This window comes from Cherax quadricarinatus, chromosome 37 (assembly GCF_038502225.1).
Source record: "Cherax quadricarinatus isolate ZL_2023a chromosome 37, ASM3850222v1, whole genome shotgun sequence".
Classification (NCBI taxonomy): domain Eukaryota; kingdom Metazoa; phylum Arthropoda; class Malacostraca; order Decapoda; family Parastacidae; genus Cherax; species Cherax quadricarinatus.
In genome coordinates, this window is record NC_091328.1 from 26,557,272 (window position 1) to 26,580,905 (window position 23,634).

General features: G+C 43.8%; 1 protein-coding gene across 1 annotated transcript in view; it reads left to right on the forward strand.

Annotated features, from left to right (window-relative positions):
* The first annotated feature begins 468 nt into the window (after window positions 1-468).
* The window catches only part of LOC128704258 (uncharacterized), a 153,235-nt gene continuing 130,069 nt past the window's right edge, over window positions 469-23,634 (forward strand). The window contains exon 1 of the mRNA XM_070091744.1: window positions 469-1,541. Coding sequence (XP_069947845.1) covers window positions 1,284-1,541 — 258 coding nt within the window. The 5' untranslated portion in view covers window positions 469-1,283. The remainder of the gene's footprint in view (window positions 1,542-23,634) is intronic.

The following is a 23,634-nucleotide window of genomic DNA, read 5'->3' on the forward strand; positions in this document are numbered from 1 at the left end:
TCACAGCTTCGTGCAATTTGCTGAACAGGATCCCTGTGCATGTTTGTCTGAACTCCCATTAGATTATGATTGGAATTAGTTGTTTTATATATCTTGTTATGTCTCTTACCAGGTCCTCATTATTTGTGAAGATAAGGTCAAGTGTGTTTTCCAGTCTTGTTGGCTCCACTATCTGCTGACTAACGGTGTGTTTATCGCAGAGATTTAATAACTCATATGTGTGTGACCTTTCATCTGCTATTTCTGCTATAACGTTATTTGCTACATTCTTCCATTTCGTATGTCATAGGTTGAAATCACCGAGCAGTAAGATGTTTGGGGACAGAGCTGGAAGGCTTTCCAGACAGTAATCAATTTTCAGTATCTGTGCCTTGAACTGTTGCGAGGTTGCACCTGGTGGCTTATATACAACCACGATGACTAGGTTTTGATTCTCGATCTTTATTGTTAGAATTTCAACTACATCATTCTTGGTGTTCAGCATCTCTGTGCAGATGAGCGACTCTTTGACATACAGCCCAACCCCTCCTTGTTCGCCTGTTCTTTCTGTCACACTTAAAAAGGTTGTACCCATTTATCCATATTTCATTGTCAAAGTGATCTTTTGTGTGGGTCTCTGTGAAGGCTGCAAACATCGCATTTGACTCTTCGAGAAGTCCACTGATAAAAGGTATTTTGTTGTTGGTGGATGGCTTAAGGCCCTGTATATTAGAATATAACGAGGTTGTATTTTGTGTTTGTTGGGGGATTTTGTAATTGGCATCAGTAGTTGTAGTTCTGGAGGGCCATGGGTGGCCACTGGCTGTGCCTCCAGTCCAACAAGGCTCCAAGGTGGTGGACTATTTTTGTTATTTCCTTCCATTTCCTTTTTTCGTTTTCTGCCACTAAAAAATCACTTGGAGTGGGGTTGTCGTGACTGCTATTGTTTGTCTTGCGAGGTCTGTTCCTCCTTGTCCCTTTTAGATGGTATTCAGGGCAGCTGGTGTTATAGCTTTGCCCACCAGGCCACGAGCCACCCTGATAGTTCCTGGACTTGTGTTACACTTGTGATAGTTCCTGATCTGAGTTACAGTAGTGATAGTTCCTGGACTTGTGTTACAGTTATGATAGTTCCTGAACTCTCGTTACAGCTGTGATAGCTCCTGGCTTGTGTTACAACAGTGACGGTTCCCTGGACTTGTGTTGCAGCAGTGGCGGTTCCCTGAACATATGTTACAGCTGTGATGGTTCCTTGGACTTGTGTTACAGCAGTAAAAGGTCCCTGAACTTATGTTACAGCTGTGATGGTTCCTTGGACTTGTATTACAGCAGTCATGGATCCCTGGAGGGCACCTACGGTGGTGCTTGGTGTGGTGGTGGTTCTGTTGTTGCTGGACGCCTGGATGACACCAGTTGTAGCGATTGTCACTTACGGTAATGCCTGTTTCAAGATGAACAAGCGGCTCCCTGTGACCCCCTTCCTGACCCTCACCACTGACACGTTAGTGATGTGCATCGTCTCCTGCACCTCTCGCCAGAACTGTGAAGCTTTCAACTTCAAGGTAAGAATAAGGAAATTGTTTTCACTTTTTTTCCCTGACTTCAATACATCCTCCGCTCCCAAAATGAGAACGTTTTCTCCAGGCTTTCATATCGTTGCAACAGAGGTGATGAGAAATGCTCAGTTTGCTCTTCTCTGACTTATTTATATTTTTAAGATAAGTAGATTAAAAAATATAACCCAAAAATTGGAAAGAAAACATTTGACAACGTTTCAGTCCAAATAAATGAATTATATGAAAAAGAAAGCTGAGAAGATGGAAGATCACTGTAACTTTTTTTTTTTCCTCAATGAAATTGTCAATAACATGAGAATTGTCAATAATATGAGAACCAGTTCAGTTACAGCATTGTGTACCAACTTCTAGACAAAGCTGCATCACAGCTGCTCGTATAAACAATAAGTGATAATGAATCTGTCCAGCTAACTTTTATTAACCCTTAATGTTAGGTCCAATGTTATTAAAAGTCATAAATTTAATTATCTAGATATATTATCATCACCCGATCAAGATACAGTTCTAATTAATGGAAATAATTTAAAAAGAAACAAGAATATAACTCACAGTGGTAAGCAGCACGAAAGCGGCAACTTTGTTTATAATATCTATTCTAATAGTCCTTATTTGCACTTATGGTATTTTTGAAGATAATTTTTAGGCTATTTTTCTTATTTAATTTTTGGATTTTTTCTTGCTGTGATTTTTTTATGCAATTTGATTATTGGTTCTTGAGCTGATTTGTGACTGTGTTCTTACTACAGTTCTATTTATTTTTCTGTATGATGTTCTTCGTCTACTAAACCTTGATTGCTGGCGCCCTCAGCTCACACACTGAGGCTCGTGGTTCGATGCCCGGTACAGGTGAAAACTTTAGGACGTGTTTCCTTAAGACACCTGCTGTCCCGGTTTATTTATTTGTAAAATGGGTACCTGGGTGTTAGTCGACTGGTGTGGGTCGCATCCTGGGGACAAAATTGAGCTAATTTGCGCGAAAATCAGTTGTCACTTTACTCCAATCCTCATAACTGTTTAAATCTAACTTAATCAGTATACTGATGATTTGTAAACTTGCCTTCCCTTACTTAGCACTTTAGCTGATTGAATCATCCCTTGCAAGCCAGGGTAAACTTCAAACATTTTTGTGTGTGATGAATGGTTTTGAAAACCAACAAGTTGAAGAATTGAGACACTCTTGTAGGAAGTGCAGTATAGGGCCAGAGAGGTGGCAGTATATAAGCCACCTCTCTGGCCCTATACTGCACTTCCTACAAGAGTGATGGACTGAACACATCGATTCCAGGTTGAGGGACTGATTACCTCAAACTTCTACTCTCCTTACCCACTTCTACTTTGTATTGGACTGATGAAGCCACTGTGTGGCGAAACGTTTCTTCAATAAAGATTCCCATATGTTGCATAAGTGTCTCAATTCTTCAAACATTTTACTCAACCTCAACTGTATTCTGTGACATTCGTTATCAATCAAACAGATGTTACAAGAAAATACAAAATATCTAATATTTGGGCAAAATGTATCTTTCACGGAGAGAAACCAGACTTACGTAATGCCAAAAATTTGATCGAACTCTGATTTTCCATATATTTTGCACCAACAATTTACCCGTTACGGTGACCGGGAAGATAATTCCCAACAAGCCAAAACATTTGGAAACTTTAGAAAGTAGGTGCTAATTCAAGTTCTGAGTCAGTCTGTGTTGTCCTCACGGACACACACACACACACACACACACACACACACACACACACACACACACACACACACACACACACACACACACACACACACACATACACATACACACATACACATGCACGTACACACACATACACTAGCAAACCTCATACATCAACATGTCACTGACACTACCAGAGAGAGGGGAGGATGAACCAGCAAGACTGGACCTTGTGTTCACCCTGAGCAGTTCAGACATTGAGGACATCACATATGAGAGGCCCCTTGGAGCTAGTGATCATGCGGTTCTGAGTTTTGTTTTTTATATAGAGTTACAAGTGGAGAGAGTAACAGGAGTTGAATGGGAAAAGCCAAAATATAAAAGGGGGGACTACACAGGTATGATGAATTTCCTGCAGGAGGTTCAGTGGGACAGGGAACTGGTAGGAAAGTCAGTAAACGAAATGATGGAATATGTAACAACAAAATGTAAGGAGGCAGAAGAAAGGTTTGTTCCCAACAGAAATAATGGGGAGACCAAAGCTAATGGAGCAGGGAGAAAGAGGACCTAGTAGCATTCAGTGAAGATCATGGGTGACTTTAACCACAAGGAGATCGACTGGGAGAACTTGGAGTCAAATGGGGGCCAAGATACAAGAAAGGGGACTACACGGGAATGAGGAACTTCCTGAACGGAGTTCAGTGGGACAGAGAACTGGCAGGGAAGCCAGTTAATGAGATGATGGAATATGTAGCAACAATGTGCAAGGAGGCTGAGGAGAGGTTTGTACCCAAGGGTAACAGGAATAATGAAAAAGCCAGGATGAGCCCATGGTTCACCCAAAGGTGCAGGGAGGCAAAAACCAAGTGTGCTAGGGAATGGAAGAAATATAGAAGGCAAAGGACCCAGGAGAATAAGGAGAGCAGTCGTAGAGCCAGAAACGAATATGCACAGATAAGAAGGGAGGTCCAACGACAATATGAAAACGACATAGCAGCGAAAGCCAAATCTGACCCAGAACTGTTATACAGCCACATCAGGAGGAAAACAACAGTCAAGGACCAGGTAATTATGCTAAAGAAGGAAGGAGGAGAGACAACAAGAAATGACCGTGAAGTATATGAGGAACTCAACAAGAAATTTAAAGAGGTGTTCACAGAGGAGACAGAAGGGGCGCCAGAAAGACGGACAGGTGGAGCACACCACCAAGTGCTGGACACAGTACACACAACCGAGGAAGAAGTGAAGAGGCTTCTGATTGAGCTAGATACCTCAAAGGCAATGGGGCCAGATAACATCTCCCCATGGGTCCTGAGAGGGAGCAGAGGTGCTATGTGTACCCCTAACAACAATATTCAATACATCTATCGAAACAGGGAGATTGCCTGAGGCATGGAAGACAGCAAATGTAGTCCCAATCTTTAAAAAAGGAGACAGACATGAAGCACTAAACTACAGACCAGTGTCACTGACATGTATAGTATGCAAAATCATGGAGAAGATTATCAAGAGAAGAGTGGTGGAACACCTAGAAAGGAATGATCTCATCAACGGGAAATCCTGTGTCACAAACCTACTGGAGTTCTATGACATGGTGGCACCAGTAAGACAAGAGAGAGAGGGGTGGGTGGATTGCATTTTCTTGGACTGCAAGAAGGCGTTTGACACAGTTCCACTCAAGAGATTAGTGCAAAAACTGGAGGACCAAGCAGGGATAACAGGGAAGGCACTACAATGGATCAGGGAATACTTGTCAGGAAGACAGCAGTGAGTCATGGTACGTGGCGAGGTGTCAGAGTGGGCACCTGTGACCAGCGGGGTCCCACAGGGGTCAGTCCTAGGACCAGTGCTGTTTCTGGTATTTGTGAACGACATGACGGAAGGAATAGACTCCGAGGTGTCCCTGTTTGCAGATGACGTGAAGTTGACGATCGAAGACCAGACAGAACTACAAAGGGATCTGGACAGGCTGCAGACCTGGTCCAGCAATTGCCTCCTGGAGTTCAATCCCACCAAGTGCAAAGTCATGAAGATTGTGGAAGGGCAAAGAAAACCGCAGACGGAGTACAGTCTAGGGGGCCAGAGACTACAAACCTCACTCAAGGAAAAAGATCTTGGGGTGAGTCTAACACCAGGCACATCTCCTGAAGCGCACATCAACCAAATAACTGCTGCAGCATATGGGCGCCTAGCAAACCTCAGAGCAGCATTCCGACATCTTAATAAGGAATCGTTCAGAACTCTGTACACCGTGTACGTTAGGCCCATATTGGGCCTAGTGACCTAGTAGCGACCAGTGAAGAGGCGAGGCCAGGAGCTTGGACTTGACCCCTCCAACCTCAACTAGGTGAGTACAGCTAGGTGAGTACACACACACACACACGTACACACACACACACACACACACACACACACACACACACACACACACACACACACACACACACACACACACACACACACACACACACACACACACACACACACACACACACACACACACACACACACACACACACACGAAAGTGTAGGGAGGCAAAACTAAGTGCATTAGAGAATGGAAGAGGTACAGAAGACAAAGAACCCAGGAAAACAAACAGATCAGTCGAGAAGCCACAAACGAGTATGCACAGATAAGGAGGGTGGCCCAGCGACAGAATAAAAACGACATATCATCAAAAGTCAAGTCTGACCCGAAACTGCTGTATAGCCACATTAGGAGAAAGACAACAGTCAAAGACTAGGTGATCAGGCTGAGGAAAGAAGGTGAGGAACTCACAAGAAACGATCAAGAGATATGTGAGGAGCTGAACAAGAGATTTAAGAAAGTATTTACAGTGGAGGCAGTAAGGACTCTGGGAAGACAGGACAGAGGGGGACACCAACAGGGAATACACCAACAAGTGTTGGATGACATACACACAACTGAGGAGGAAGTGAAGAAGCTGCTAAGTGACCTTGATACCTCAAAGGCAATGGGACTGGACAACATCTCGCCGTAGGTCTTAAGAGAAGGAGCAAAAATGCTGTGTCCCATTAACCACAATCTTTAACACATCCCTTGAAACTGCGCCACTACCTGAGGTATGGAAGACGGCAAATGTAGTTCCCATTTTTAAAAAAGGAGACAGAAATGAAGCAATAAACTATAGACCAGTGTCACTGACGTGTGTAGTATGCAAAGTCATGGAGAAGATTATCAGGAGGAGAGTGGTGGAGCACCTGGAGCAGAACAAGATTATAAACTACAGCCAGCACGGATTCATGGAATCCTGTGTCACAAACCTACTAGAGTTTCATGACAAGGTAATTGATGTAAGAAATGAGAGGGAGGGATGGGTTGACTGCATTTTCTTGGGCTGCAAGAAGGCCTTCAACACAGTTCCTCACAAGAGGCTAGAGGATCAGGCACATATAACAAGAAGGGCACTGCAATGGATCAGAAAATACCTAACAGGGAGACAACAGCGAATCATGGTCCGTGATGAGGTATCACAGTGGGCACCTGTGACGAGCGGGGTCCCACAGGGGTCAGTCCTGGGACCAGTGCTGTTCTTGGTATATGTGAACGACATGACGGAAGGGATAGACTCAGAAGTGTCCCTGTTTGCAGATGACGTGAAGTTAATGAGGAGAATTAAATCAGAGGCGGACCAGACAGATCTACAAAGAGACCTGGACAGGCTGGATGCGTGGTCCAGCAACTGGCTCCTAGAATTTAACCCCGCCAAATGCAAAGTCATCTTGATCGGAGAAGGGCAAAGAAGACCGCAGACAGAGTATAGGCTAGAAGGCCAAAGATTGCATCCCTCACTCAAGAAGAAAGATCTAGGAGTATAATACTGAGTACGTCGCCAGAAGCACACATTAACCAGATAACTGCTGCAGCATATGGGCGCCTGCAAACCTGCGAATAGCATTCCGGTACCTCAGTAAGGAATCGTTCACCATTTGCGTCAGGCCCATACTGGAGTATGCAGCACAAGTTTGGAACCCTCACCTGGTCAAACACGTCAAGAAATTAAAGAAAGTTCAAAGGGTTGCAACAAGGTTGAAGAAAAGTTAAGGGAAATCGGTCTGATGACACTGGAGGACAGGAGGATCAGGGGAGACATGATAACGACATACAAAATACTGTGTGGAATAGACAAGGTGGACAGAGACAGGATGCTCCAGAGATGGGGCACAGAAACAAGGGGTCACAATTGGAAGCTGAAGACTCAGATGAATCAAAGGGATGTTAGGAAGTATTTCTTCAGCCACAGAGTTGTTAGGGAGTGGAATAGTCTGGCATAGTTTTAAGACGAGGTTTGATAAAGCTCATGGAGCAGGGAGAGGGAGGACCCAGTAGTGGTCAGTGAAGAGGTGGGGCCAAGAGCTGAGTCTCGACCCCTGCAATCACAATTAGGTGAGTACACACACACACACACACACACACACACACACACACACACACACACACACACAAACACACACATACACACACGCACACACTCACACACTCACACACATATAAACACGCACACACTCATGCACACATATACACACACTCAGACAAACTTAACCTAACACATCAGCTCATAAATACCCCTCCCCGCCCCATCACACACACACACATTTTTACAGAAAGCTGGAGGAGCTAGAGCATCCTAACAGGAAAAAAATGGGATCTCAAAAAGAAGGACGTAAAGGCAAGGGAACCGATGATGGCTGATCCGCAAAGGAAGACTGGGTTGAATGGCTCAAGAACAAATGGGAACAAGAATGGGGAAAAGGTTAAATGAGCTTTGCAGTAACATGTTAGAGAAGTTATCTGCAGAGAGCAAGAAGTGGGTATCACGAACTGTAGTAGCTGAGGCAAAGATACAGAGACTGGAGAAAGAAATGGATGTACTGAAACAGGATATAAAGATGAAGTCCGAAAGGAGCAAGGTAACTGAAATGCGAACATCAACAAGCAGCAAGGGGACTGAAGGAGGGAATAGAGCTAAGAAGTCTTTTGCAGCAGTAATATCAGGCCATCAGGATGTCCAGGAGATGATAAGGGAAACAACAAAGGAGATACTTAAAGATCCAGAGATATGGAGGTAAAAGAAATGGGAAGAAGAAAGAGAGAGGCCAATAATTATTCAAGGGCTTCAGGAGGCTGAAGGGAAGACCTATGATGAAAGCAAGCATTAGGAGGAAACAGAGATTAAGAGCCTCATTGCAGTAACAGGAGAGAAGGACATGTCTCAGGTAAAAAAAATTTCACAGCCTTGGGGGGTATTCGAGGGACAAAAATCGACCAATCAAATTGTCACTCAAGACAGACGTGGTACGGAACAGGATACTACAACAGAAGCTACTGTTAAAGGACTCGTCAGATTATTAACAAGTGTACCTCAGTCGAGACAGAACATGACAGGAAAGGGAACTACTAAAAGTGAGAGCAGGATGAAACCTGTGGAAGGAAAGAGAGACAGGATAGGCAACGACAGACAGGAAAACTCAGCCTTTGGGGGAACATCAAACAGAAATGCTTACAGAAATGCCTCAAACCCTGTCACCACATATCAACCAAACACAATAACCAGAAACAAACCACACTTCATAGCCCTCACCTTCCATAAGCACTAATTTCACAATCACAGCAGCCTCCCATAATATTCTGCCTTGCCTCCCACCCTCCTAGCCTGCACCTTCCTCTTCTATCTCCAAAAATACAGTAATGGAAAGAAAGCTAAAGGTATGGTATACCAATGCAGATGGAATAACAAATAAGAGTGAACAGTGGCAAGAAGTGGCAAGAATGAATCTTTGATGCATCTTCTGACATCATAGCACTAACAGAGACAAAACTTACAGGGATGTTAACAGATGCAATCTTCCCTCCTAGATACCAGATTATGAGGAAAGACAGAGAGAACAGAGGAGGGGGAGTAGCAGCACTGCTCATCAAAAACAAGTGGAGTTTTGAGGAAATGGGAGGAATGGATAGAAGGGAAACAGACGACTTCATTGTAGGAACACTTCCAACTGGGGGTCCAAAGGTGATGATAGCAGTGATGTATAACCCACCACTGAACAGCAGGAGGACAAGACAAGAGTATGATATGAGCAATAGGGCAATGGTGAATACACTAGCTGAAGTGGCGAGGAGGGCTCATATGGGTAGGACTAAATTAATTATAATCGGGGATTTCAATCATAAAGAGATTGACTGGGAAAACCTAGAGCCACATGGGGGACCAGAAACATGGAGGGCGAAGATGTTGGAGGCTGTATTGGAGAACTTCATGCACCAATATGTTTGGGATACAACCAGAGAGAGAGGAGAGGATGTTGCACCAAGGCTGGACCTCATATTCACCTTGAATAGTTCAGACATAGGGGATATCACACACAAAAAGCCCCTTGGCGCTAGTGATCATGATGTCCTGAGTTTTGAATACCTTTTAGAGTTAACAGTGAAGAATGCAGCAGCACGAGAACAACGAGAGAAGCCGAACTTCAAAAAAGGGGACTACATAGGAATGAGAAGTTTCCTGCATGAAGTGCAGTGGGAAAGAGACCTAGAGGGAAAGACAGTAAATGAAATGATGGAATTAGTGGCCACTAAGTGCAGGGAGACAGAGGAGTTCATACAAAAGGGTAACAGAGAAAATGGTAAGACCAAAGTGAGCCCATGGTCTAACTGGAGGTGTAAAGAGCCCAAAGTTAAGTGTGCTAGAGTTTGGAAAATTTATTGAAGGCAAGGGACTCAAGAAAACAAGATGAACAGAAGAACCAGAAACGAATATGCAGGGATAAGGAGAGAGGCCCAGAGGCAATACGAGAACGACATAGCATCAAAAGCTAAATCTGAAACAAAGTTGTTGTACAGTCACATTAGGAGAAAAACAACGGTCAAGGACCAGATAATCAGGCTGAGGAAAGAAGGAGGGGAGCTCACGAAGAGTGACCAGGAAGTATGTGAAGAGCTAAACACAAGATTTAGAGAAGTATTCACAATAGAGACAGGAATGCTTCCAGCAAACTGTGGAGGTAGGGTGCACCACATACCCAAGTTACAGGTGAAGAAACTGCTAAGTGAACTAGATACTTCAAAGGCGGTGGGAGCAGACAACATATTTCCATGGATACTGGGAGAGGGAGAAGAGGAACTGTGTGTGCCACTAGTGGCAATCTTCAGTAAATCTATTGAAACTGGGCAGTTGTCCGAGGCGTGGAAGACGGCAAATGTAATTCCAATTTTTAAGAAAGGGGACAGACAGACAGCATTAAACTACAGACCAGTGTCACTGACTTGTATAGTATGTAAAGTCATGGAAAAGATTATCAGGAGAAGAGTGGTGGAACACATTGAAAAGATTGGGCTCATACATGACAGTCAGCATGGCTTCATAGATGGGAAATCCTGTGTCACAAATTTGCTTGAGTTCTACGATAAGGTAACAGAAGTAAGACAGGAGAGAGAGGGATGGGTAGATTGCATGTTTTTGGACTGCAAGAAGGCTTTTGACACAGTACCACACAAGAGACTGGTGCAAAAATTAGAGGAGCAGGCAGGAATAATAGGAAAAGTAATGTAATGGATCATGGAATACCTGACAGGAAGGAAACAACGAGTGTTGGTACATGAAGTGTCAGAGTGGGCACACGTGTCGAGTGGGGTTCCACAAGGGTCAGTCCTCGGTCCGGTGCTGTTTCTTGTATACGTGAATGACATGGTGGAAGGAATAGATTCAGAAGTGTCACTGTTCACTGATGATGTGAAACTGATGAAGAGAATACAAGCGGGCGAGGATCTGTTAAGATTTCAAAGGGATCTGGACAGACTAGAAGTCTGGTCTGACAATTGGCTCCTGGAGTTTAACCCCAGTAAGTGTAAAGTCATGAGGATTGGGGAAGGAAACAGAAGACTGCAGACGGAGTACAGGTTAGGAAATCAAAAACTGCAAACGTTATTTAAAGAAAAGGATCTTTGCATAAGCATTATAACGAACATGTCTCCTGAGGCACACATCAATCAAATAACTGCTGGAGCATATGGGAGATTGGCAAACCTGAGACTGGCATTTAGACATCTGAGTAAGGAGTCATTCACGACACTGTGCACCGTGTACGTCAGGCCTATACTAGAATATGCAGCGCCAGTATGGAACCCTCACCTAGTCAAACACTTCACGAAATTGAAGAAAGTGCAGAAATTTGCAACATGATTAGTCCTGGAACTGAGGGGTATGTCTTATGAGGAGAGGTTAAGGGAACTCAGCCTGATGACACTAGAGGATAGGAGGGATAGCGGGGACATGATAACAACGTATAAAATACTGAGAGGAATTGACAAGGTGGACAGGGCTCGAATGTTTCAGAGATGGGATACAGGAACAAAGGGACACAACTGGAAGCTGAAAAACCCAAACGAGTCATAGGGATGTTAGAAAGTATGGAATAATCTGGAGATTGAATTAATGGAAGCAAGTTCCATACATAGCTTTAAGAAGAGGTATGATAAAGCTCATGGAGCAGGGAGAGGGTAAATTAGTATCGACCAGTGAAGAGGCAGGGCCAGGAGCTATGAATCGACCCTTGCAACCACATATAGGTGAGTACATATATATGAGTACACAGTTAATGAGGAGAATTCAGCCTGATGAGGGCCAGGCACGACTACAAAGGGATCTGGACAGGTTGTAGGCCTGGTCCAGCATCTGGTTCCTGGAGTTTAATCCCACCAAGTGGGAAGGGCAAAGCAGACAGCAGATAGAGTACAGTCTAGGGGGGCGAAAAACTGCGAACCTCACTCAAGGAAAAGGATCTTGGGGGGAATGTAATACCGAGCACATCTCCTGATTCGCATCAACCAGATAACTGCTGCAGCATATGGGCCCCTAACAAACCTAAGAATAGCGTTCCGACACCTCAGTAAGGAATCGTTGAAGATTCTGTACACTGTGTACGTCAGGCCCATACTGGAGTATGCAGCACCAGTTTGGAACCCACACTTGGTCAATCACGTCAAGAAATTAGAGAAAGTGAAAAGATTTGCAGAGGAGAGGTTAAGGGAAATCAACCTGACGACACTGGAGGACAGGAGGGATGAAATACTAAGAGGAATTGACAATATAAAATATTAACAGGAATTGACAGGGTGGATAGGGACAGGATGTTTCAGAGATGAGACAGGAACTGGGGGCCACAACTAGAAGCTAAAAAATCAGTATTACAAAAAAAGTAATTTTTAAAGGAAGAGATGAGATGTTAAGATTTACTCCTTTTGTAATAAAGAGTTCGGGATACATAAATACACACATTAATATAAATTAATCTTTAATATATAAAAATCAACTATCTTTGGTCTAGAGGTATTTGAACTATGATATAATAATAATATGTACATGTTACTATAATAAATTATAATCAGCATTTTACTAAAATATAATTAATAACCCTACACAGGGTACAACTCTTGACACTGTCACTATATATATATATCTCTATGCTAAAACAATAAATTATAAATAACATTTTTATAATAATAAATTACAATCAACTGCCTCTCACGACACGAAGTCAGTCACACGACACTGTTCAGTGTACACTACAACCAGGCCATCTTCAGTGTCCCACGACACCCTTTTCATCTCAGTGTTCCACTACGGTCCTGTGCATATCTCAGTGTTCCACTCCATCGTACGTCCCTCAGAGTCACACTACGGTCCTGGCCCAGTTCAGTGTAACACTCCAACCTTTTCTTCATGTAATGTCCCACTAAACAGCATCTGACGACTCCGGCCCACAGTTGATCAACGTAGACGGTGAGTCCACAGACATCACCGGTAGTCCAGTAAATCCTCTCCAAAGGCGGTTGACACACCGCTAGCCGAACACCATGCTGCAAGCTCACTGAATGCGGCCGTCAAGTAACTGAGGCCAACAGACTCAGTGAGCTGCGGTGAGCGGTTCTTCTAACGCCAGTAGATAGGTACGATTCGGTGGTCAGGTACCTACTGCATAGACGTGTACCCTGAGGAGTTCAGGTACTTAATGTTGAAGCCAGTAGACGTGTACCCTTCGGTGGTCAGGTACCTACTGCTTAGGTGTGTACAGCGAGGCGCTCAGGTACATAATATTTCTAAAGCCAGTAGACGTGTACCCTTCGGTGGTCAGGTACCTACTGCTTAGGTGTGTACCGTGAGGCACTCAGGCTCTTACTGCTCTAAGGCCGGCTCAGCAGCCCCCACATTGGGTTTGATGACGCACCCAGTGGTACTGCCGGCCGGCAGGTTAACTATTTAACCGCTAGTTTGGCAGGGGCCGCAACACCCCCACCACAAAAGCACCGACACACAAAGATCAATGTAATATGTATCCCGAACCGTCATCCCGGATATGATCGTCCAGAAATCATTCTAGATAATCATTATCCTCCCGGACAGGCCCCCATATATTACAAAAAAAGTAATTTTTAAAGGAAGAGATGAGATGTTAAGATTTACTCCTTTTGTAATAAAGAGTTCGGGATACATAAATACACACATTAATATAAATTAATCTTTAATATATAAAAATCAACTATCTTTGGTCTAGAGGTATTTGAACTATGATATAATAATAATATGTACATGTTACTATAATAAATTATAATCAGCATTTTACTAAAATATAATTAATAACCCTACACAGGGTACAACTCTTGACACTGTCACTATATATATATATCTCTATGCTAAAACAATAAATTATAAATAACATTTTTATAATAATAAATTACAATCAACTGCCTCTCACGACACGAAGTCAGTCACACGACACTGTTCAGTGTACACTACAACCAGGCCATCTTCAGTGTCCCACGACACCCTTTTCATCTCAGTGTTCCACTACGGTCCTGTGCATATCTCAGTGTTCCACTCCATCGTACGTCCCTCAGAGTCACACTACGGTCCTGGCCCAGTTCAGTGTAACACTCCAACCTTTTCTTCATGTAATGTCCCACTAAACAGCATCTGACGACTCCGGCCCACAGTTGATCAACGTAGACGGTGAGTCCACAGACATCACCGGTAGTCCAGTAAATCCTCTCCAAAGGCGGTTGACACACCGCTAGCCGAACACCATGCTGCAAGCTCACTGAATGCGGCCGTCAAGTAACTGAGGCCAACAGACTCAGTGAGCTGCGGTGAGCGGTTCTTCTAACGCCAGTAGATAGGTACGATTCGGTGGTCAGGTACCTACTGCATAGACGTGTACCCTGAGGAGTTCAGGTACTTAATGTTGAAGCCAGTAGACGTGTACCCTTCGGTGGTCAGGTACCTACTGCTTAGGTGTGTACAGCGAGGCGCTCAGGTACATAATATTTCTAAAGCCAGTAGACGTGTACCCTTCGGTGGTCAGGTACCTACTGCTTAGGTGTGTACCGTGAGGCACTCAGGCTCTTACTGCTCTAAGGCCGGCTCAGCAGCCCCCACATTGGGTTTGATGACGCACCCAGTGGTACTGCCGGCCGGCAGGTTAACTATTTAACCGCTAGTTTGGCAGGGGCCGCAACAATCAGATGACTCACAGGGAAGTTGGAAAGTATTTAGTTAGTCATAGAGTTGTCAGGAAGTGGAACAGTCTGGAGAATAATGCAGTGGAGGCAGGATCAATACATAGCTTTAAGAAAAGGTATGATAAAGTTCATGAAGCAGGGAGAGAGTGGACCTAATAGCGAACAGTGCAGAGGCGGGTCCAGGAGCTGTGAATCGACCCTTGCAACCACAATTAGGTGAGTACACACACACATGCAGACACACACTCACACAAAAGGCCAAACGTCTATCGACAAGTGCCTTTAACAACTAGTAACTACTACTACTACTACCACTACTACTACACACACACACACACACACATGCTCTCTCTCTCTCTCTCTCTCTCTCTCTCTCTCTCTCTCTCTCTCTCTCTCTCTCTCTCTCTCTCTCTCTCTGTCGTACACAGGGTTTTACATGGTTAGGTTAAGGATTCCTAACTTTATTTGCAAGCTAGGAGCGGTTAGCTACATCAGCTCATGAAATTGTAACCATCTGTTGGCCAGGAATTTCATTTGTTCACCTGAATTTATTTCACTGACTTTATGCTGTACGAACATGCTCCAGACTCGAGTCATCCTGGGAATAAATTATCTCAGATGAAGTGATGTTCTGGAGAAGGTTACAGTCAGAAGTAAGTTGCTGCTCGCTGTCCTCGGAGTAGAGCCAATATTAGCCTTGTATATAACAAAAAGACCGCCCACATCCCTCCTGTGTTGAAGGCTCTGCTGAAATGACAAATCTACCCAGGATGGGTTCAGGCGAGAGATGAGGCATCTTGTTCTGTTCTCTACTCTGTCAAGAAGTAGCAGATGAGATGGGGGCAGGCAATCCAAGGAAGTGAAGCATACTTAAAGAGTGAGCATATGTGTGCCTCATTTAGAATCTTGTAACCTCCACTGTCGAGCAGATGGGAGATATGTCGAAGAGATGTATACTTCCTTTCCGCCTTGTTTGCAAGATTTACAACGTGGTTCTTCATGATCAATTTGGAGTCAAAGTTCACTCAAAACAAAAACAAACAAAAAAAGTTTATTTCTTTGCCAAGGTTACAATGTGTGTTTTCATTTCATAATTTTATTGGTACAAAGAAAGCCACTATGATACCAGGATATGATAGAGTACCAACCCTCTAACATTCATACTTACTACTGCTCCGGCATTACCATCCTGGAGCCTAGAGATCATCACAGTTTGTGTTATCTCAAGAGCAAATGTTACCTGCCATCGTTTAACCCAGGCTGATGTAGCTCTTAACTGGTGATTGACGTAGCTTAGAGCAGCTGGCATTTCTTCTCTTGTATAAGTAAATGTCAGAGTATAGTCGTCTGCATATGCGTGGGATTCTGGAGTGAGATGAAGAAGGCCATTTAAGAAGATTTAAGAAGAAAATGCACCTCCTCATGCCTTAATGTCACCTATGACAGCTTTGACACAGTTCTTGTAACTAGCCAAGGAGAGTCCCCAACTGGATCAGGCACTTGTATCTTGGCAGCAAGTGTTCGGCAAAAAGTTCAGCTTTAAAGGACCCCAATGGAAATAAGTCACTCTGTCTGACTTTTTTGGGTTATCCTAGGTTCTCTACACATATGCTGCTATGTATGATAATTCTATGTAACTGTATTTGTGTATACCTGAATAAACTTACTTACTTACTTACTTACTTACTTAATTCTCCTGACTACTAGTGAAGGTGGTCCCATCCTGTCGATTTAGAGGTGGACCAAGTTCGTCAGGCATATAACCTTGTCTGTCCGTGACCAAGGACCACAAGGCTTTGGAGCCCACTCTACCTAATGCCAGCTTTCTTTTCGTATCCACCTCCCATTTGGAGATGGCCCATTTTCTCTCTCTCTTTCTCTCTTCACCAACACACACACACACATTCCCTGTACACACATTCCCTCTGCATACCTACTATCTCCCTCCCTCCTCGCAACACACACACACGCACACACACACACACACACACACACACACACACACACACACACACACACACACACACACACACACACACACACACACAGTGGTGGTAATGGGCGATTTCAACCACAGGGAGATCGACTGGGAAAACCTGGAGCCACATGGGGGTCCCGAAACATGGATAGCCAAGATGATGGATGTGGTACTTGAAAACCTCATGCATCAACATGTCAGAGACACAACCAGAGAGAGAGGGGAGGATGAACCAGCAAGACTGGATCTTGTGTTCACCCTGAGCAGTTCAGACATTGAGGACATCACTTATGAGAGGCCCCTTGGAGCTAGCGATCATGTGGTTCTGAGTTTTGACTATATAGTAGAGTTACAAGTGGAGAAGGTAACAGGAACTGAAGGGGACAGGCCAAACTATAAAAGGGGGGACTACACAGGTATGAGAAACTTCCTGCAGGAGGTTCAGTGGGACAGAGAAATGGTAGGAAAATCAGTAAACGAGATGATGGAATATGTGGCAACAAAGTGCAAGGAGGCAGAGGAAAGTTTTGTTCCCAAGGGAAACGGAAATAATAGGAAGACCAAAACGAGTCCTTGGTTTACCCGAAGGTGTAGGGAGGCAAAAACTAAGTGCAACAGAGAATGGAAAAGGTACAGGAGGCATAGGACCCAGGAAAACAAGGAGATTAGTAGAAGAGCCAGAAACGAGTATGCACAGATGAGGGGGGAGGCCCAGCGACAGTATGAAAACGACATAGCATCGAAAGTGAAATCTGACCCGAAACTGCTGTATAGCCACATTAGGAGGAAGACAACAGTCAAGGACCAGGTGATAAGGCTGAGGAAAGAAGGTGGAGAACTCACAAGAAACGATCAAGAGGTATGTGAAGAGCTAAACAAGAGATTTAAGGAAGTATTTACAGTAGAGACAGGAAGGACTCTGGGGGGACAGACCAGATGGGGACACCAGCAAGGAATACACCAACAAGTGTTGGACGACATACATACAGATGAGGAGGAGGTGAAGAAACTGCTAAGGGACATCGATACCTCAAAGGCAATGGGACCAGACAACATCTCCCCGTGGGTCCTTAGAGAGGGAGCAGATATGTTGTGCGTGCCACTTACCACAATCTTCAACACATCCCTTTAAACTGGGCAACTACCTGAGGTATGGAAGACGGCAAATGTAGTTCCCATTTTTAAAAAAGGAGACAGAAAAGAGGCACTAAACTATAGACCTGTGTCATTGACGTGTATAGTATGCAAAATTATGGAGAAGATTATCAGGAGGAGAGTGGTGGAGCACCTGGAACGGAACAGGAGTATAAATGCCAACCAGCACGGATTCACGGAAGGCAAATCCTGTGTCACAAACCTTCTGGAGTTTTATGATAAAATAACAGAAGTAAGACAAGAGAGAGAGGGGTGGGTTGATTGCATCTTCTTGGACTGCAAGAAGGCCTTTGACACAGTTCCTCACAAGAGATTAGTGCAGAAGCTAGAGCATCAGGTGCATATAACAGGAAGGGCACTGCAATGGATCAGAGAATACCTGACAGGGAGGCAACAACGAGTCATGGTACGTAATGATGTATCACAGTGGGCACCTGTGACGAGCGGGGTCCCACAGGGGTCGGTCCTAGGACCAGTGCTATTTTTGGTATATGTGAACGACATGACGGAAGGGTTAGACTCAGAAGTGTCCCTGTTTGCAGATGATGTGAAGTTAATGAGGAGAATTAAATCTGATGAGGACCAGGCAGGACTTCAAAGAGACCTGGACAGACTGGACACCTGGTCCAGCAAATGGCTTCTCGAATTTAATCCTGCCAAATGCAAAGTCATGAAGATGGGGGAGGGGCACAGAAGACCACAGACAGAGTATTGGCTAGGTGGCCAAAGACTGCAAACCTCACTCAAGGAGAAAGATCTTGGGGTGAGTATAACACCGAGCATGTCTCCGGAAGCACACATCAATCAGATAACTGCTGCAGCATATGGGCGCCTGGCAAACCTGAGAACAGCATTCCGATACCTTAGTAAGGAATCATTCAAGACACTGTACACCGTGTATGTCAGGCCCATACTGGAGTATGCAGCACCTGTTTGGAACCCCCACTTGATAAAGCACGTCAAGAAACTAGAGAAAGTACAAAGGTTTGCGACAAGGTTAGTTCCAGAGCTAAGGGGAATGTCCTATGAGGAAAGATTAAGGGAAATCGGCCTGACCACACTGGAGGACAGGAGGGTCAGGGGAGACATGATAACGACATATAAAATACTGCGTGGAATAGACAAGGTGGACAAAGACAGGATGTTCCAGGGAGGGGACACAGAAACAAGAGGCCACAATTGGAAGTTGAAGACACAAATGAGTCAGAGAGATAGTAGGAAGTATTTCTTCAGTCATAGAGTTGTAAGGCAGTGGAATAGCCTAGAAAATGACGTAGTGGAGGCAGGAACCATACACAGTTTTAAGACGAGGTTTGATAAAGCTCATGGAGCGGGGAGAGAGAGGGCCCAGTAGCAACCGGTGAAGAGGCGGGGCCAGGAGCTAGGACTCGACCCCTGCAACCACAAATAGGTGAGTACAAATAGGTGAGTACACGGCAAATGTAGTTCCCATTTTCAAAAAAGGAGACAGAAAAGAGGCACTAAACTATAGACCTGTGTCATTGACGTGTATAGTATGCAAAATTATGGAAAAGATTATCAGGAGGAGAGTGGTGGAGCACCTGGAACGGAACAGGAGTATAAATGTCAACCAGCACGGATTCACGGAAGGCAAATCCTGTGTCACAAACCTTCTGGAGTTTTATGATAAAATAACAGAAGTAAGACAAGAGAGAGAGGCGTGGGTTGATTGCATCTTCTTGGACTGCAAGAAGGCCTTTGACACAGTTCCTCACAAGAGATTAGTGCAGAAGCTAGAGCATCAGGCGCATATAACAGGAAGGGCACTGCAATGGATCAGAGAATACCTGACAGGGAGGCAACAACGAGTCATGGTACGTAATGATGTATCACAGTGGGCACCTGTGACGAGCGGGGTCCCACAGGGGTCGGTCCTAGGACCAGTGCTATTTTTGGTATATGTGAACGACATGACGGAAGGGTTAGACTCAGAAGTGGAATAGCCTAGAAAATGACGTAGTGGAGGCAGGAACCATACACAGTTTTAAGACGAGGTTTGATAAAGCTCATGGAGCGGGGAGAGAGAGGGCCTAGTAGCAACCGGTGAAGAGGCGGGGCCAGGAGCTAGGACTCGACCCCTGCAACCACAAATAGGTGTGTACAAATAGGTGAGTACACACACACACACCATTTCACCCAAAACAAAATTCCTACACACTCTTTCAAAGTTCCTGGACTTTTCGTGAAAAGTGGAATAAATGGAGAAGGGTTGAATAACTACATAATGAGGACACTCAGAACTGTGGAACCTAAATTGATAACAGTGATATACGACCCAACACTAAACAGAAGGAGACCAAGACCGATGTATGATTACAACAACAGGGCGATTTGGGACACGATTATGGACATGGCTATAATAGCACAAATGAGCATTTCTGGATCCTCATGGGTGACGGGAGGTGGTGATGGAAAATATTGTGAATCAACATGATAAGAACACAACTGGAAACAGGGGAGCTGATGAAACTGCGAGGTTGGGCCTCTGAGGTAGAGGTCATTAAATGTAAGAGGCCCCTCGGTGATAGCGAGGAAGTGAACGCGTCGAGAAACGAAGAGCGTGAAAGGACATACCTGCTATTAAAAGGAGACTATGCAGGCATGAGGTGGCCCTAAAAGAAGTACCATGGCAAAGGAAGATAAATGGCAACACAGTCAACAATATGATGGTGTGTATTGCTGGAAAGTGCAGGGAGGCAGAGGGAAGATTCATTCTAAAAGCAGAAGCACAGGCAAGAACAGTGGTAGCCGATGGTTCACCCAGAGATGCATGGAAGCAAACGCTAAAAGTATATGAGTGTGGAAGAAATATAGAATGCAAAGAATGCTGGAGAACAAGGAAGCAAACAGAAAAGCCAGATATGAATACTAATGGGTGAGAAGAGAGGCTGTACGACTCAAATGCCAAATCAGAACCAAAATTGCGTTACAATCACATTAGAAAGAAAACAACTGAGAAGGACCATTTGATAAGACTAAAGGATAGGTGCTCACTAGAAATGACTATGAAGTGTGCAAGAAGCTAATAAAAAATTATGGAGTACTTAAGGAATATTCAGTGGAAAAAGGGATATTGCCAGAGAGTCGAAAAGAAAGAGTGCACCAATGAGAGCTGGACACATTACACAACTGGAGGTGAAGTGAAAATACTACTGACCGAACAAAACATCCTAAAGGCAATAGGGCCAAACTTCTCTCTGTGGCTTCTCAGAGATGGAGAAAAAGAGCTGTGTGACCAACTAGCAGCGATTTTCAACAAGTCAATCGAAACAGGGCAGACAGGTGGAACTATACTACAATGCACACACACACACACACACACAGCCTATTCCCCCCCCCAAAAAAAAAAAACAAAGTATTTAATTAGAACAGTATGTCAAGAAATCAGTGAAAGTTAGAAGCTTCAGAGTGTGGTACTCTAGTGAAGGAACTGTTGGGGAAGAAAACCTTGATATAGTAGCTATTATAGAGACGATTCAATCTGGAATTAATATTACGATATTTCCAGAGGGCTGCCAGTTAACAAGGAAAGGGCAAACAAATGAATTAGAGAAATTAAATTAACGCTCGGAAATAATTATAATAATAATAATAATAATAATAATAATAATAATAATAATAATAATAATAATAATAATAATAATCTTTATTTCTACAAGTACATGATACAACTTATACAGCCCTAGTTGACATCAGTGGCATACTGTATAGAAAGTCCCCGGCTATGCATAGCATATCGAGCAACTTAGGTTAATCTTGTCCCCAAGGATACAACCCACATCAGTCGGCTAATACCTAGGTACCTACTGCTGCTAGGTGAACAAGGACAGCAAGTGTAAAGAAACACGCCCATTGTTTCCCCACGATGCAACATCCCCCCAATGAAAAGCAGGGGTGTCACTAGCACGTTAAGAGACCATACAGTAAGTGTCAGGGGCCCGAGACTGTTCAACTGCCTCCCAGCATACATAAGGGGGATTACCAACAGACCCCTGGCAGTCTTCAAGCTGGCACTGGACAAGCACCTAAAGTCGGTTCCTGACCAGCCGGGCTGTGGCTCGTACGTTGGTTTGCGTGCAGCCAGCAGCAACAGACTGGTTGATCAGGCTCTGATCCACCAGGAGGCCTGGTCACAGACCGGGCCGCGGGGGCGTTGACCCCCGGAACTCTCTCCAGGTAAACTCCAGGTAAAACCCGTAATGGAGATTGAACCACGGACACTCAGTGTGTTAAGAAACTTGGCAACAGGATATTTCAGTACTATGTAGCTGGTACTCTAATGCCCCAACAGTTAAAAGTAATAGATATGCGGTCCTTCAGCAAATGATGAAAGAGCAAGGGATGAACATGATCAGAATAACAAGACAATGCTTCACATATTGCAAACAATAACCGAGATGGCAAGAAGAAAAAAAAAACTTAACTTTTAGTAATAAGATATTTCAATAACAAGGAGATTACTGGGACCCCCGAGGAGGCTCGGTAACATGGGGAGCCAAACTTATAGTAGAAATAATAAAGAACTTTCTGAGTCAATACATACATGAAGAATAAAACACAAGAGAGAGAATTGTAGATGAATGGTTCAAAGAACCGACACGTTGTTGCACATGTGTTTAATTTAACAACAAGAGAGAGAGAAGAGGAGATGGGTCAGCAAGACCTGATCTGGTTTTCACTCGAAATTAATAAGATAGAGCATAAATTAATTATGGGGATTCAGTGGAAGCCGGTTATCATGTGATATTGAGCTTTGAGTTGCTGGTAGAAAAGGAAAACGTGAAAAAAGGGAGGTAAAAGAAAATGGAACCACAGAAGCGGGGACTATGATAGCATGAGGATTTTTTTAATCGAAGTGAAATGTGAAGGGGATTTGAATGGCAGGATAACATGAATACTTAAAAAATATACAGCAAATAAAAATGCAGAAAACCGACAGTCAAACAAGAGATCAAAAACCGAATACCGAGGAATTTAGGGGAAGGAGAAAGACGGTTAGAAAATTATATAGTTCTGAAGGCCAAAACTGAACCAAATTTGCTTCACAGCCACATCAGAAAAACTGACGATTGTGAACGAATAAGTGTTAGGGCTAAGGAAGGAGGATGGAGGAAGGGAAGCTAACGGTGAATGACAGAGACGTATGTGAAGTGCAAATACTAATAAAAATCAAATTAGTCTTCACAGAAGAAAAATAGAGAGCAGACCAAACAGGGATTATCTCCACAATAAAAGAAGTAATTAGACACATTATGAGCTCAAGTTTAACTAGAAAACATGTCAGTAGATGTTGAGAGAAGTGGTAAAACAACTGACCCAAAAGCAAAGGCACTAAACCACTATCTCAGTTCAGGATAGATGCCAGAAATTATAATAAAAGGCAAATGTTGTCCTTCTTTATAAAAAAAATGGGCAAGAGACCCTGAATTACAAGTTACCATCTCTAACAAACATACTGTCAAAAGTTTAGAAAATATTAAGGAAAAGAGTATTTGGACACATGAAGAGAAGATTCTCTTTTAAAAACAACATTTACTTAGGGATGGAAAATCTTGCCCTAAGAATCTGCAGAAATTTTACGACTTGGTCATAACAGTAAATCAAGAAAGACAGGGATTGTCTGAATTACAGTACCTCACCTGACATTAGTTCAGAAATTAAATAAACAAGCAAGATTAAGAGGCACATTATGCCAGTTGCCTTGAT